Here is a 15,369-nt window from a genome sequence, read left to right as displayed (position 1 = left end):
ATTTATTTTTTGGAGTTTTTTTTATTAGAACATTGTGTCACTCCATTCTCGAAGTTAGATGAAGACCCATAACAATTCCCATACAACTTAGCTTGGAGAAGGAGCACTACACACTCCAAGGTGATAAGGACAAAACCTTTCGCAACCCATAGCCATAAATGAGTACTTTTATCTTCAAAACTATCTTTTATGGTTTTGATTCCTCAATTAATCTGATATATAAATTATTAATATAGACAGATAATACTTAATTACATCATTTCTATAAGTGAATAAATCAGTTGGACAAATAATTAATAATTTCGTGGTCAACTATATATATAAATAAGTGATTAATTTTTTGGGTAATTAGAATATGTTACCTTATACTTTAGGAGTAGGATAGTACGAGTCATTTATTTATGATATACACTAAACAATAGGAAGTCACGAATTACAACCATAATTTTCAATTTTTTTTTTTTGATACATTTCAACTTTTTTTTTCTATTACATGGGGATGGAGTTTAAAATTTTATATGAATTCTTTTTTCAATAAATTTTAATCTATTATGAATGTAAACTTTTTTAATCCATTTGATTTATATCCTTAAAAAATATTTTAACATTTTATGTAGTTGTTTTTTTGAAAATATTATAATCGGTTCATTGCTTTGTAACTAATCCGATTCGGTGCGGGTCAAGGATTAAGGCTTTAAATCTTTCCCAAATGTGGTACTGGGGAGATTCGAAACATTTTATGTAGTTAATACTATAACATTTTATAGGATCATGATATATAATTAGATAATTGTGTAAGAAATTACATTAATATCTGATCAAATAAATTCATATAAGCCTCAGGATTTAGAAATTCTACAGTAAGTGTAAGATTGAAACATTCCTGCTATCATCGGAATAAAAATATAATTCTATATTTTATTTAATGTAATTTTATTAAATAAGTATTTATATTTTGTATCTGATTGTTTATAAAAAAAATTAAATAAAATAGTTAAGTAAAAGCATAATTCATGATCAATCTTTTTTTTTTTTTTTGGATAACACATGATCAATCTTTTATTAGTTATGCATGCTAAAAAATAATTTGATTCATTTTTTTTTTTTAATTTAGTGATATCAGGATTGTGACGTATAACGTATAAGTCACTTGTATAAAAAAATTTCACGGCTACTATTAATAGTTCATATTTTTATATTCACTAAGACCAAGTAAACCTTTAGGTGGTGTTTGGTTGAAAGCTTTTTAGGAGATATCTATCTTTCTCAAGTATGGCTTTTAGAAACACCATGTTTGTTTCAAAGTTTTTCACCAAAAATCCATTTATCCAATTTGTCTGGATTTATGAGAAACATAGATATCCGCACTGTTTAGAAACCCAATTTGAAGGTGGGATTTTTCGGAAAACCGGTTATCTGGCTTTTAATGCACTGTTGATTTCATAAAGTTACATAATTTTCCCAGTAAAGTTTTTCTCCACCAAACAACTTTTTTTTACATTTTTCTAGCTATCTCAATTTATCTATCTTTCCAATCATTTTTCTATCTATCTCATTTCCCTACTTTTCTAAAAAAAATTCCTCAACCAAACGTCCTACGGCTTTATGCTCTATTTAGTCTTTGAAATTAAAAAAATAGAAAAATATTGTGTGATCGGTACCATATTTCACTTTGAAATTAGAAATGACATGTTATTTTCTAATTGAATATTTACTATTATTAAAATAATTAAATAATGAGTAAATTCATAAATCGATTTTCAATCAAAGTATTGCAATATTAGTCGTCCAAAATTTTTATTAATACATCAATTTATATTTGTACAGGTGGCGGCCTGAAAAAATAAATTTAATAACTATTTTGCGTATCAAAGGATTAACTTATATCTGTATAAATTTTATATTAATTATTTGTGATCCCATTTACATCCGATAGTTTTAATTTATCAGTCAGATAAATCGTTAAAAGCAAGTTGAATTAACAATTCATAATGAATATAAAACTTGTTAAATTTATATTGGTGTAAACTATTCCTCCCCTTTCATATAGTTGACGAATTAATTTGGTGATAAAAATCCTTAAAATATTAAAATAGTGATATATACGTTTATTTTTAGGGGACCAATTTAAGAATTTACTTTAAAATAAATATATAAAAATTATATTAAAACATAAGATCAAATTATAATATATTCTACTAAAGTATTAAAACTGTTTTATTTAAATTTAAACTATTAAATCTTTAACAAGGTATGAATTTCAACCACAAAAAATCATCAAATTACATTATGGCCAATCCAAAATAACTTATTTCATATTTTTAAATAATAACGGATTTTTTTCTGACATATAAGTTTTGTAAATCAAAATTAAAAAGAAAAAGACATAGATATAACTTCACTAAAAAACAAAAAAAAACAAAAATAATTCTTAATAGTAATTCAAGCAAGAGTAAAACCCATTCGTCTAAAGTTGAAGCTTATGCGGATATCAGAGGGAGTCAATTCATCTCAAAGAAGTAATTACTAATTAGGGTTGGGTAACTCCAAAAAAAATAAATCCATTAATCTAATGAGGTTTAAATAAAATAAATAAAAAAACACGCTGACTAACATGCATATTGTGATTGGTTTTCGGTTTAAAATTATAAAATTACAATTTTAAATAAAATGGAAGAGATTATATTTACTATTAAGTAAGTTTATTATCTCTTACTATTTTCTTTCGTTACTGTTGAATTAAGATAAAATCAATGATTATCATTCAATATTTTTTTTTTTCTTCAATCACTCTCTTCATTCCCTTTTTCATATTTATCTTTTTATCATGTTTGGTTGCCACTATCTAACAATCATAAAAGGTGTACTAAGAAGTGATAAGAGCAATTAGTGTAACGCCCTCCCTTGTATGCATCCAAGAGAGTTGTTTGCTAAGCGGATTAGAGTTCTTAATGTCATTACTTGAATACTAAAAATTCATTTTCAGTTGCTAATTAGAAATTATAATTGAAATCGAGTCATTTACAAAAATCAAAGTGAACTTTCAAACATTTCTTAACTTGCTGAAAATAGTATTTTCCTGGCAGACGTTGCTGTCTTGCAAAATTCGTATAAAATCAAGTTCAATGATTCAAAAAAATATTCTTTGTTACATAGAAACTAGACATCTGGAACGTCGCGTGCATATAAATTATACGCGAATCGGAGGAGAATAGCCCCTTGAAACAAAACTTGTAAAGTACTAAAAAATCCAGTGTATTTTTCAAAAAACCTCCTGACTTGTAAAAATCATAATAAATCAGGATTTCAGAATTTCATGGTAAAGTTTGTATAATCTGAAAGTACACAACTGAGACTTTACATCCATGTAAAATATACCTCAATCGGAGGTCTGTAGCCCCAGAACGACAACTCTCGAAATGCTCACAAAACAGTTCAAAAATCCGAATTTTAAGTATAATTTTTTCCAACAAAAATTAGGGGAAAATATTTTTTATATAATATGATAAAATTATTTTCTGTAATTTCAAAACAATATCATTTGGAGATTTGAAAAAAAATTCAGAATATGTTAAAAAAATTACCTTTCTTTTACATCGTTTTGAGATAACTTCATTTTACATTGGAAGAGAAACACATTAATCCCAAAAGTTATTAGATAAACTTTTGCTCAAAATATGATTTTTTTTTTTTAAAATAAAAAATGGAAAATCGAAGATACATGAGAATATACCCCGCATTTTGGTCCCCGTAGGGCGTGACCGACACGGCTCCTCTTTTTCCTGAAACGTTATGGTTTCTGTCTATCGGTCACTATAATTGGGTGTTGAATGCACATAATAACATTATTGGCCATCAAACTGAAAATGTCAAACGTTGTCGTTACGGCATGGCACGTGACTAGTGTGCCTCCTTTCAAGTGCAGTGCTCATGTCTGATGTCCCCAGTCCCTCTCTTGTCTTCTCTGATTTAATGACTCATTTATGGTCTCTTTTCACTCTCACAATTTTCTTCCCATCCCTTTCCTTCGCACTTTCTTCGTCTTTTTCCTATCAAGTACTAGGGGTGTTCGCAGTTTGTATTGTATTATTTTTGGAAAGAAAAATCATCTGATCCACTTTTTTCGATTCGATCATGTAATCATTCATTCGGTTTGAATCTTTTTTCAAATCCGATCCAATCCAATCCAATTTTTTCGGTTTGGATTGGATCGGTTTTCAATTTTTTGAAAATTTTAAAATTTATTTCATGATTATTGTGTAAATAAATCTTTTGTATATATTGGCTTTGTAATTTTTTTCTAAAATATAAAAGCATTAGTAAACGATAATATAGTTATTTTTTTTTTTGACAATGAGATATAAAGCTCTACACAAATGAAATTTTGTTAATGAGATGTGACTAGGTTCTTCTTGGGTTTAGTTGATGGGTTAATGGATCTTGGGTTTAAAAATTTTTAGGCTATAATTGGAAAAATATCCAAGTAGGTAAAGAGAAATTAATATATTGGATCGGTTTGGATTGGATCGGTTTTCATCAATCAATCCAAAACCGATCCAATCCAATTAAAATTTGCAGTCTTTTTTTTCGGTTTTTCAATTTTTCGATTTTCGATTCGGTTACCGCGGTTTGAATCGGTTAATGAACACCTCTACCTACTATCAACTTAATAAATAACTCTTCTCTTTTCTCTTTTTTTTTTTTTCCTTCTCTGATTGCTGATTATGTTAAGGATGGCCCTGACCAATGGCGGAGCCCCGTGTATTGTGGATGTGGCCTCGGTCCGGGTTAAGTTTTAACAAATTGTACTTATCATATATAATTATATAATTAATTATAATTTGACCCGGATTAAAGTTATAATTTGGCCCAGGCTACAATTTGTAATTTGATTCTATGTAAAATTTAAAATATTTTTGGTGAAATATTTGGGTAAGTTGTATTAGGTTATGTGTTTAATCTCCACTTGTATAAAAATAAATAAATTATTTTTAGTAAAATTAAAAATATTTAATAAAATTATAACTCTTCTTAATGCTGCTTGCTCAGATGTTTTGTATTTAATATAATTTAAATATATTATTAATAAGCTAACTATAATGAAAAAAAATACACATATAATTTTTTGACCCGGGCTCAAATTTGAGTCCAGCTCCGCCACTGGCCCTGACTTTGCCATATGCACAAAATATACATTATATCTGCATGCACTCAGTAGAGAAATACATGCATAGATGTGATGATCCTAAATTAAGTATATATTTAATTAATAAATTTATTGGTATACTATTAATTAATAATCAATCATTGTAGTTAATTAATAATTATTTATTTTAACTATTAAAATATTCATAGTTTATTGACTTATTATACACAATTTAAGTGCACCAAATTTATGCATGAATTTTCTTATTTAGTATGCTTCTCATTCGTGCAACATTCTTAGATGTAATTTTTATGAAAAAATAGTAATAAATTTAAATATATATTATTTATTTTTAAAACAAAAAATATCTATAAGTAGTTAAAAATAAGTTTTGTAAAGACCATTCTTATTTCAATTTAGAGTTTTAATTTTTAAATTTTATAAATAGATAAAAAATAGTCAAATATTCTAAATCATTTATAATCTCATTTTAAGTGGAATGAGATAGTCTAAAATAAAATATTTTTTTAAATAATAAATGATAAATCTTAAATTAAAAGCCCTAATTTTATAATCAAAACATAATTTAAAATTATAAAACTAAGTCTGCAATCTACGCGTACGTGACCTACTTTTCTCATCTTTGCTTTTGAACTACAAAATATTATACTAGTAATAGCATAATTTTATATTAGTCTTATATCAAATAAGTTAATGAAAAAAAAACTTCCGATTTTATACGAATCTCACATTAAATAAATCAAATAAAAATTAGAATTTCTCATTTTAAATTAAAGTCAAATTCTTATTGGATATTTATCTCACATAAAACAAAATATGAGTTTTAAAACTATCAAACTATATATGTTTTGCCTTGGAAGTATAGGTAAAAGACATGTATACATGGCCTTTGGTTGGCAACTTGGCATCAGTGTTTTAAAATCCCGCCCCACCCCTTAAGTAGACCCGGGTCAATTTTGACCACTCTCTTCTGAGGGTTGGGGTCGCAAGTTGGACCCTATATGTATATCGACTCCTCCGACCCCCATAACCCGGCCGAATTTTAGTAACTCCCGGGTCTGAGAGGTCAAAGAGGGTCATTGCATGTTTTTTTTTTTTTAAAATTCTATGTAACAACATTGTTTTATTAAAAAATAAATAAAAATGCTTGCAAACCTAAATCTAATTGTTCTATTCTATTATAGTGACCTAAATGTTTTCAATCTTCACCTCACTGCCGTAAATCTTCTAGAAAAGATAAGAATTTTACTCCTTCAAATGAAATTCTTACGGTTGTCGATGGAAAACAAAAACTCATTCTTACTTTAAATTTTCCTTTATCAGAGACCTTCTCAAAAGAGGCAGAACCGGGCTATGATGCACGGACATGGACACGGACACGGGACACGACACGACACGCCGACACGTTAATTCTAAAAAAATGTCATATTTGGACACGTTGAGACACGTTTTGATATTAAATAATTTTTTTAATAAATATAATATAATTTATATTTAATATATATAAGAGTCCATAATAAGTCATATAACCAATCAAATATTTAAATTTCATAACATAAATATAAATATAAATAATTTTTCATACTTTGTTAATTTTTCATGTCAAATTTCATAACAAAAAAAATCAATTTATAAATTATTTCTTTTATATTTAGTTAACAAAATAAAATTAAGATTTAAAAAAAAAAAAGCGTGTCGGAACGTGTCCGAGCGTTGACCGCGTGTCGAAAAAAGTTGACTGCGTATCGAAAAAACGTGTCGAAACGTGTCGGAGAGTTGACCGCGTGTCGGACGCGTGTCAGAACGTGTCCGTGTCGGACACGTGTCCCACACGCAAATTTTCAAAATATTTGCGTGTCCGTGCTACCTAGGAACCGGATCAATGTAGTGACCCCATTAGCATATGAGTTTTGTACTTTGATATCTTGAGACTTTAATTAGGTTGTATAATATTGACTTGCGATTGTAATTGGTGAATTATGTTAAGTATATTTTGAATCTTTGATGATTGGTGATTTATTTTTTAATATTTTCATATAGGATATATCTATTTATATTTTTTTAATATATAAAACCGGATCAGCGTAGTAACCCTCTGACCCCCCAATTGAACCCGTGACCCTTGACTTCAGCCGGGTCAATGTCCGGGCCAGATTTTTAAATACCGCTTGACATTGATTAAAGCGCATTTCAGCTTCACCTCAAGTCTTCAACTGAGGACCCATATTTCATATTTGGGCTTTCAAAGTTATCCCTTGAAAGTTGGGCTTAACAGATAATAAATTATGTTTCTGTTTCATATTTGAGTTGGGCTCATTATAGATATTAGATGTAATGGAATAAAAACTCAGATTACGCAATTTATTTAGTTGAGTGAAATTCAACAGTCTAAAGTTATCCTATGTTATGTATAATGAGTGTAGTCAATTAATTTTTTCAAATTAACATAAAAGGATAAGATTTCGATAAGAATTGCAGGACCAACCAATTAGTATGAAGGGGAAAATGATAATGGTATTGATTCGTGATTATTCAATTAAATTAAAAATAATCATTGAATTCAAAATTTGAACTAAACAAGTTCTTAGGAATTGTTGCTAACATAATTTTGTCGTTTTGTCTGTGCTCAAGATTAAAAGCATATTTGATCTGTCATGGTCCGTGTTCCCAGAAGTGAAAGAAAAGGTGATACAAATATTAGAATATGTCGCGTTATAGTTTAGACTTAGTTTTGTTATTTGGGATGTTTAATTGGCTGGCAATTATTGCCTTAGATTTTATCTCTGCCCTCGTTCATTGGACTTTAACTTTCGGCGGTTTGAGGTTGAACAGATTCTGCACTCATTAATTTATTAATTCAAGCTAATATAATATTGAAGACATAGGATCCCTTATTAAGATTGCTAAGATCAACAAAAGTTTTAAATTACTTGAGTATTACTTTTAAGATCTCTGCCACCGTGAAGCAACAGTTCTCTTATATTATCGTAGAACCGATTTTTGGGTCGAATTGATTTTTACATGAAATTAAATAAGACAGATAAACTAAATAATTGGATCTGTATAATATCCACGCTTCAAATCTAAAGGGTTTTTGCGTGAGGAGGTGTATTAGAAAATAATATAAATCATTAAAAAAACTCTCACCCAACAACTTAAATTTTTGGGTTGAATTGGTTTTTTACATAATACTTCTTTGAGAATTAAGTTATACCAACAAGTTACTGAAAGAGATTTCACGTCTTTGGCCAAAGTTTCCGCAAAGAAATTCAGAATTCCCTTTGGCAGATGAAGGGAACAATGTTATTTAAAAAACTTTACAAATGAAATCTCTTATTATTAAGAGGACTAACTAAATTTTATTATTTAAATGAAATACTAGGATGTGGTTACATATTAATATAATTAATATTATCAGTTAGCACTCGTCAATATTACAAATTCAGTTTATTTATAATTCTGAACCTATGTTGTAGTTACTTTTTCCAGCAATCTTTAGCTTATTTACACTGAATTTCATCATAAAACCCACTCCTTACTCCGTGCTATCTATCTTTCTATCCGTTTAAATATACTTTATGTACCAATATGCCTTCGTTTTTAAGCACCCTTTTTTGAGTCTTTTTAAGGCATGAAGCTGGACGAAAATGATCATCATCTAGACCAGCTCATCAGCAAAGTTATTGAAATGTTTCTCTAGTTAGGTGAATGGATAAAATATGTTGATACACCTTTTCAACACTAATCAAGATTGTTTAATCAATAAACAGTTTCATCTTTTACTAAAACACCATACAAAATTAGGAGAATACGAATACGAATTTTATCATATTATAATCATAATATTATCGCAATAGATTTCTTGATTGTATCTTGTAAAATTCTTAAATATTATCGTAATACGAATTTTACAAGATACAATCAAGAAATCTATTTCAACGTTTATATATCATTTTTAAGTTTATTCAAATAAATAGTTACTTGGGCACATCAACTCATTCGTGGCCAAGCCCAAGGTAAAAAAAAAACTCTGAGCCGAACTTGGGTTTGATTTTATATTTTCTTACTTTTTGATGAACAATGCGTTGGGTCATAGCAACGGGGAAAGAACAGAAAGTTCATGGACTCCTAGGTTTAATTTTAGGATCCCTTTGGTACGCGTCATTTTGTAAGATTATCGGGAAACTGTTTTTTTTAAATTTTAAATTATTGAATATTATCGTAAACTGAATATAAAAATCATATTTTCAAAAATCGAGATTCTCTGATTAAAAAAAAATTTCTCCTGTAACAAATTTTGCATTTTTTTTTTCCGGTAATCTTCTTTACATCTTTCATAATATAAGTCTTTTGCATATCAAAATCTTTATATAAATTATTTTTACATTTTTTTTTCAAAAGTAAAAAATAAAAAAAGTTGAAAATACATGCATGTTTCTATTATTTTACTCTTTTTAAAAAAGGAAAGCGTGAGAATAATGTAGGTTTTTTGTAGGAAAATATCATTAGCTTGAACCTTTTCTTTTATAAGAATTCAAATTATTGGACACTCATACTTGAACTCATAAAGAATTTGAAACAAAAACAATACTTGAAATGTATGTAGATATATATGTCTACCGATCAGGCGTTTCTAGTAACGTTATGACGCGGGTAGGATGCAGCTAGTGCAGGTAGATATAACCAAAAATCACAGGAAGTAATTTACGAGTTTGGATCCGTTTTATTGTGCAGGATTCCATGCAACGAGTTATATATAGACTCTTTTGTTAAAAGTTTTTATTACATGGGCTGTATTAATTAATTCTATTTTAATATTTTAAAATAATTTGAGTTAATAAAATATCTCAATTCGGTTAATTATCAAACTAAGTTTATTATGATCATGTTGTGTTTTTGGCCTTATACTTTGTGTTTTAGTGTGACCTTAGATTTTATGATGGTTGGATTCAACAGACACAGATAATTTTGATTAGGGATTTCTGACTAGGTCTTTCTCTAGCCTATTATGCAACATAAGGTTTAATTCTATGTGGTGTCAGCGATTCCTTCATAAAAATTACCAAGAATGATAGGCGATAGAAAGGAAAAAAATACATAGATTTATGCTATTAATAATATTATTATTTGATATTTTATAATCATGTACATTATTTAAATTTTTTAGATTTATCATATTTGTTAAATTATATTTAAAACTAACATTTGTGTTTTTAACTTTCCAATAGTACGAATCACTCATCATGTTACTCAATCCATACCCTTTAAAAATAAAATATAATAGATTAAGGCACGAAGCACAGGTTAATTAGTGGGTTACAATGATAAAAGGTAATATAGTAAATTGGTGATTTTGTCATTTTCCTTTTGGAGTTACATCTCTTGCAAGCTTAACGTTACATGTTTACCCTTTTCCAAGTTACAAGAGCCCCCACTGTGCACAAGTTGCAGGTTTGCATGTGAATCTGGTACTGTTTTCGCAGTGAACAAAGTGACAAAACTTTGTATTGCTCCCTCCAAAATGTCACGTGAAGCCCCATTTCAAATCTCAAGATTGTGATCTGAATTCAACTTTGCCACGTCACATGCAGCTCTATATGTCTTTATCTTAACACATTTCAGTATATATAACACAACCCCAAGAGTCACATTAGGTTCACTGATTGCATAATAACACACTAGAAACTAGAAAGCAGGTTGTGTGGCTTATTATTATTACTATTATCATGGCGAGGAAATCACTTGGGTTCTTCTTCTTCTTTCTCCTCATTGTCTTTGCTGCTCGTAAGATTACATTTATTATGTCTTTCTCACTTGTTTTTTTATGTTATGTCTTTATAATTAATTAATTAATAAGCGTTTCTCTTTTGTGATGTGTTATATAATTAATGAGAACAGAAGTGGTGGTGCAGACAGAGGCAAGGGTGTGTGAGTCACAGAGTCACAAGTTTAAGGGAGCATGTGCGGGTGACCACAACTGTGCTGAGGTTTGCAGGAACGAAGGTTTCTCTGGTGGCAGATGCAGAGGATTCCGCCACCGTTGCTTTTGCACCAGGATTTGTTGAAAGCTTTATGTGGAATCAGAGACACAAAATAAATTGTTCTCATATCCATTAGGAAGGAGAACCCCAACTGATTCATCATATTATGTAGTGTTGTGCCAGCTTATCTTGCTAATTAAAATAGCTTTTCTCTTTGTGTATGGTGAGGTTGAGCAAAATATATTCATCTAATTATGGTTTTCTTGCTCAGTTCAAAGTGTAATCAATTTATTGAGGTTTGTACTCAATTGCTATTTAATTATGTCTTATCAACCCCTGATTAGCGTGTGCAATATTTCAATCCCTTTCTGTTGACTACAATTGTGCCCTTCGTTGTTTAACTAATAATCACATTTTATTATGAGGAATATTGGGAACGGAAGAATGGATAAAATATTATTGGAATATAGATCCGAAGACTGTTTCATAAGTCGCTTGAATTAGTAGCGTTAAAAGCTGTACAAAATGGTATTACTTGTGAAAAAAAGTATATATAAAGAATACATGTTTGAATAGAGTTTAAAATATAAGGTTATGGTAGTTTTTGAAATATTGAGTAGCAAATCATTGTAATTTTATGATTCTTTAAATAACATAGTTTACCAAATTGTTAAATTAACTACTATAATATCAAAATTCAAGGAGAAATACATTCTAGGTATTTTGAGAGAAAACAAATTGGCAAAGAAATAATTTCAGGTTTTGTGATGAATCCATAGTCTTAGTTAGTTAATGAAGTTAATTTCATGAAATAAGAAATTTCTTAATTTGATCTATGAGTGATTGAGTGTGTTTATTTGAATTCTTATTTATTATATGTCCGGAAAAAGTTATATTTATAAATTTTTTGTTTACAAACTACACTTATGTACTTCCGAAAATACACTAAGTTATATTGTACTTCCGGAGGAATATAGTGTAATTTGAAAAAATTTGTAAAAAAAAAATTTGTATACTGATCTTTCCGTTTATTATATACTCGTTCAAACTTAATTTTTTATATCAAACAGTTTTTTTTTTATCTATGTTACTTATTTATTGTAGGAGAAATACTTTAATAAAATTACAATAAAATCAGTCATTTTATCTCAATCACACTTTTATATATATATATATATATATATATATATATATATATGGACAAAATTCAAAACATATTGATGTAATGAGGAAATGATAAAAAATGTCTAGTTCACTTTTTTAATGAATATAATATTTTCACCTTATTTTAATTTTATATCAAAATCCAACATATATAAATTTTGGGAAAAATGTTTGTACTTTTAAATGACACAACTTATATCTTTTCACTCTCACAAAAAGGTGTGACCCACACCTTTATATTTTTTTGTCCATTCTCTCTTCTCCTTTATCTATCTTTTTCTCTAACTTAAAATGACACAACTTTATATCCTTTAAAATAATACTTACTTTTTCCATAAATTTTAAGATAAAAGCTACAGTAAGTTAAAATAATCTCCGGTTCGGAATGCCCCATTTTGTCTACCAAAAAACAAAAATCTCCGGTATGCAGAAATTTATTGTACAGGGATGTTCCTGATTTGAATTAATTATATTTTTACGGAAAAATTATAAAAAACTAAATAATTAGTATTTTTTTCAAAAAATGATCGATCCAGGTTTGATTAAATAATCGAGCCAAATGTTTACCAAAAAAAAAAAATAATCGAGCCAAATCAAATATTCTGATTCGGTTTATTTTGAGTAATACTAATCAGATTTTTTTTACCGAACAGTTCTTTCAAAATTAATTTTATCCTTACTTTTTTATTATATAATTATAAAAAGTAATTCACGACTCTTCAGAGTTTTTCTTTCGCCAAGAGCATTTATATAGTTCATTGATTCTTTGACTCGATTTGAGCCAAACTGGACTACGTAAATGGTAAATTTCTATGAGTTTAAGACAATTATTATTGGAGTCCACTCTAGCTACTTTGGCCCAAGACACAGCCCAAGCCCAAGTTAACATATCAGCTTCACATGCTGATATTATAGCTGTAGATGCACCCACGTGATAGAATAAGAAAGCTGTTGTAGAAAGTTGTTATATATTTCTGTTAGTCAGTTAGATTTAGTTACCTGATTAAGCTTGTATATAAAGATAGGTAATATGTATTATGTACTCACTTTTTACCATCAATGAAATTCAGTTCTGTAATTTCTAGTAAGATGGTATCAGAGCTTTAAAGAAGCTCTGGTATTCTTTCTTTCCTTTTCGCTGCATTTCTCTTCCTTTTAACTAACATACCAGTGCTTCCTTCCTCATTTTTTCTTTCTTTTCAACAATGGCACAACCTTTACCAGATTATCTTACCAATCCTGCAAACCCATTTTTCCTTCACCCAAGTGAGAATCCTTCTCTAGTTCTTGTATCTCCAAAGCTGAATGACAAGAACTACCATAGTTGGGCTAGGGCAATGAAGATGGCACTACTTTCAAAGAACAAAGTAGGGTTCATCAAGGGTGGGATTGTGTCTCCACCAGCAGAAGATCCATTGTTTCTTGCATGGGAATGTTGCAATACTATAGTGCTTGGATGGATTCACCGATCCATTGATGATTCAATAGCAAGATCAATTCTCTGGATCGACAAAGCTTCTGATGCATGGAACGATCTCAAAATTCGTTTTGCCCAATCTGATATCTTCAGAGTATCGGATATTCAAGAAGATATGTATAAGCTTCAACAAGGAAGCATGTCCATCACATAGTACTTCACTGAATTGAAAACTCGTTGGGATGAGTTAGATAACCTCAAGCCTCTATCGATTTGTAGGTGTGCAAATCAATGCAATTGTGAAGCATTTGATCAGATAAGAGCAGATAGAGATCGTGATTATGTGATCCGTTTTCTTAAAGGCTTGAATGAGCAATATGCTCATGTCAAGTCACAAATCATGATGATTGATCCTATTCCTAATGTAGCTCGAGCTTTCTCTTTAGTCATTCAACAAGAGAGACACCTTCAATCTGAAGCAATTGTAGAAGTTTCAAGTGATCTCCGTGCTTATGCAAATATTTCTGATAACAAAAATAAACCGTCTTATGGAAGAGACAAAGGTGGAAACAACACAAATGGTGGACGTGGTGGAACAAGGATATGTACACACTGTGATAAGAAGAATCACACTATGGACACTTGTTACCAAATCCATGGATTTCCTCCTGGATACAGAAACTTGTTGCCAATGAGACCAAGAAATGCTGCTAATCATATTGCATTTGGTGACTTTGAAGAAAATGCAAATGATGAATCCAAGAATGTTCAGAATTCAAATCTTTCTTTAACTTCTGATCAATATCATCAGTTAATGAATCTTTTGTAGTCATCTCATCCTCAATCATAGGCTTCGATGCAAGAAATCACAACACCAGCTAGCAACCACTTCAAAACCTCAGTTACTTGTTTAGCATCTAATGCTAAAAATGATGAAAAATCAGGTAATGGTATAGTTTAATGGCTACTTGATACAGGTGCCACGGATCATGTAACATCAGCTCGTTCTTTTTTTTTCTTTACACCCAATTACTCCTCTCTCTATTACATTACCTGATGGATCATGTGTGCAAGCCTCTTATTCTGGAATTATTCATATTTCTCCTCTTTTAACTTTGTTTAATGTCCTATATGTTCCTGAATTCAAGGTAAACTTGATTTCTGTTAGCAAGCTACTTTCTACCATATCTTGTTATCTCATATTTTTCAATTCTTTGTGCTTGATAAAACAGTCCTCCACCAAGAAGACGATTGGTACAGCTAAGGCTAAGGATGGATTGTACGTGATAACTAACCAAATACCAAAACACAAAGGCCAAAATACAGCCGATTTCAAGCTATTGTTAATACAACAGAAACAAATAAAGCCTCATTATGGCATCTTAGATTAGGACATGCGTCTTCATCTGTATTATGGCAGATTTCTTTTCAGTTTCCTTTTATACCTTCAATGAATGTATCACCTTGTGATGTATGTCAGCTAGTTAAGCAACATAGGTCACCTTTTCCTTCAAGTATTACAAAATCCACAAATGTATTCCAACTATTACATGCAGACATATGGGGACCATATTCTGTTCCATCTATTCATGGATATAGATATTTCCTTACTTTAGTAGATGATTTCTCTAAATTCACAT

At 29.5% G+C, this 15,369-nt stretch overlaps 2 protein-coding genes across 2 annotated transcripts; both read left to right on the top strand.

The window, feature by feature from the left end:
* Nucleotides 1-10,893: 10,893 nt before the first annotated feature.
* Nucleotides 10,894-11,238, top strand: LOC133316652 (defensin-like protein 1). The gene is made up of 2 exons (XM_061518437.1): nt 10,894-10,951; nt 11,066-11,238. Exons 1-2 carry the CDS (start codon nt 10,894-10,896, stop codon nt 11,230-11,232), a joined length of 225 nt encoding a protein of 74 aa, XP_061374421.1. The 3' UTR covers nt 11,233-11,238.
* Nucleotides 11,239-13,517: 2,279 nt separating this feature from the next.
* LOC133316602 (uncharacterized) lies at nt 13,518-14,558 on the top strand. Its single transcript, XM_061518381.1, has 2 exons — nt 13,518-13,906; nt 14,009-14,558. Exons 1-2 carry the CDS (start codon nt 13,518-13,520, stop codon nt 14,556-14,558), a joined length of 939 nt encoding a protein of 312 aa, XP_061374365.1.
* The last annotated feature ends 811 nt before the right edge of the window (nt 14,559-15,369 follow it).

The sequence above is a fragment of the Gastrolobium bilobum genome, unplaced genomic scaffold (assembly GCF_033153095.1).
Source record: "Gastrolobium bilobum isolate Gb01-03AN ecotype WA unplaced genomic scaffold, APGP_CSIRO_Gbil_v1 utg47204, whole genome shotgun sequence".
Lineage (NCBI taxonomy): Eukaryota > Viridiplantae > Streptophyta > Magnoliopsida > Fabales > Fabaceae > Gastrolobium > Gastrolobium bilobum.
The sequence above is the reverse complement of the archived record's forward strand: the minus strand, read 5'-3'. Positions and strand labels throughout refer to the sequence as shown.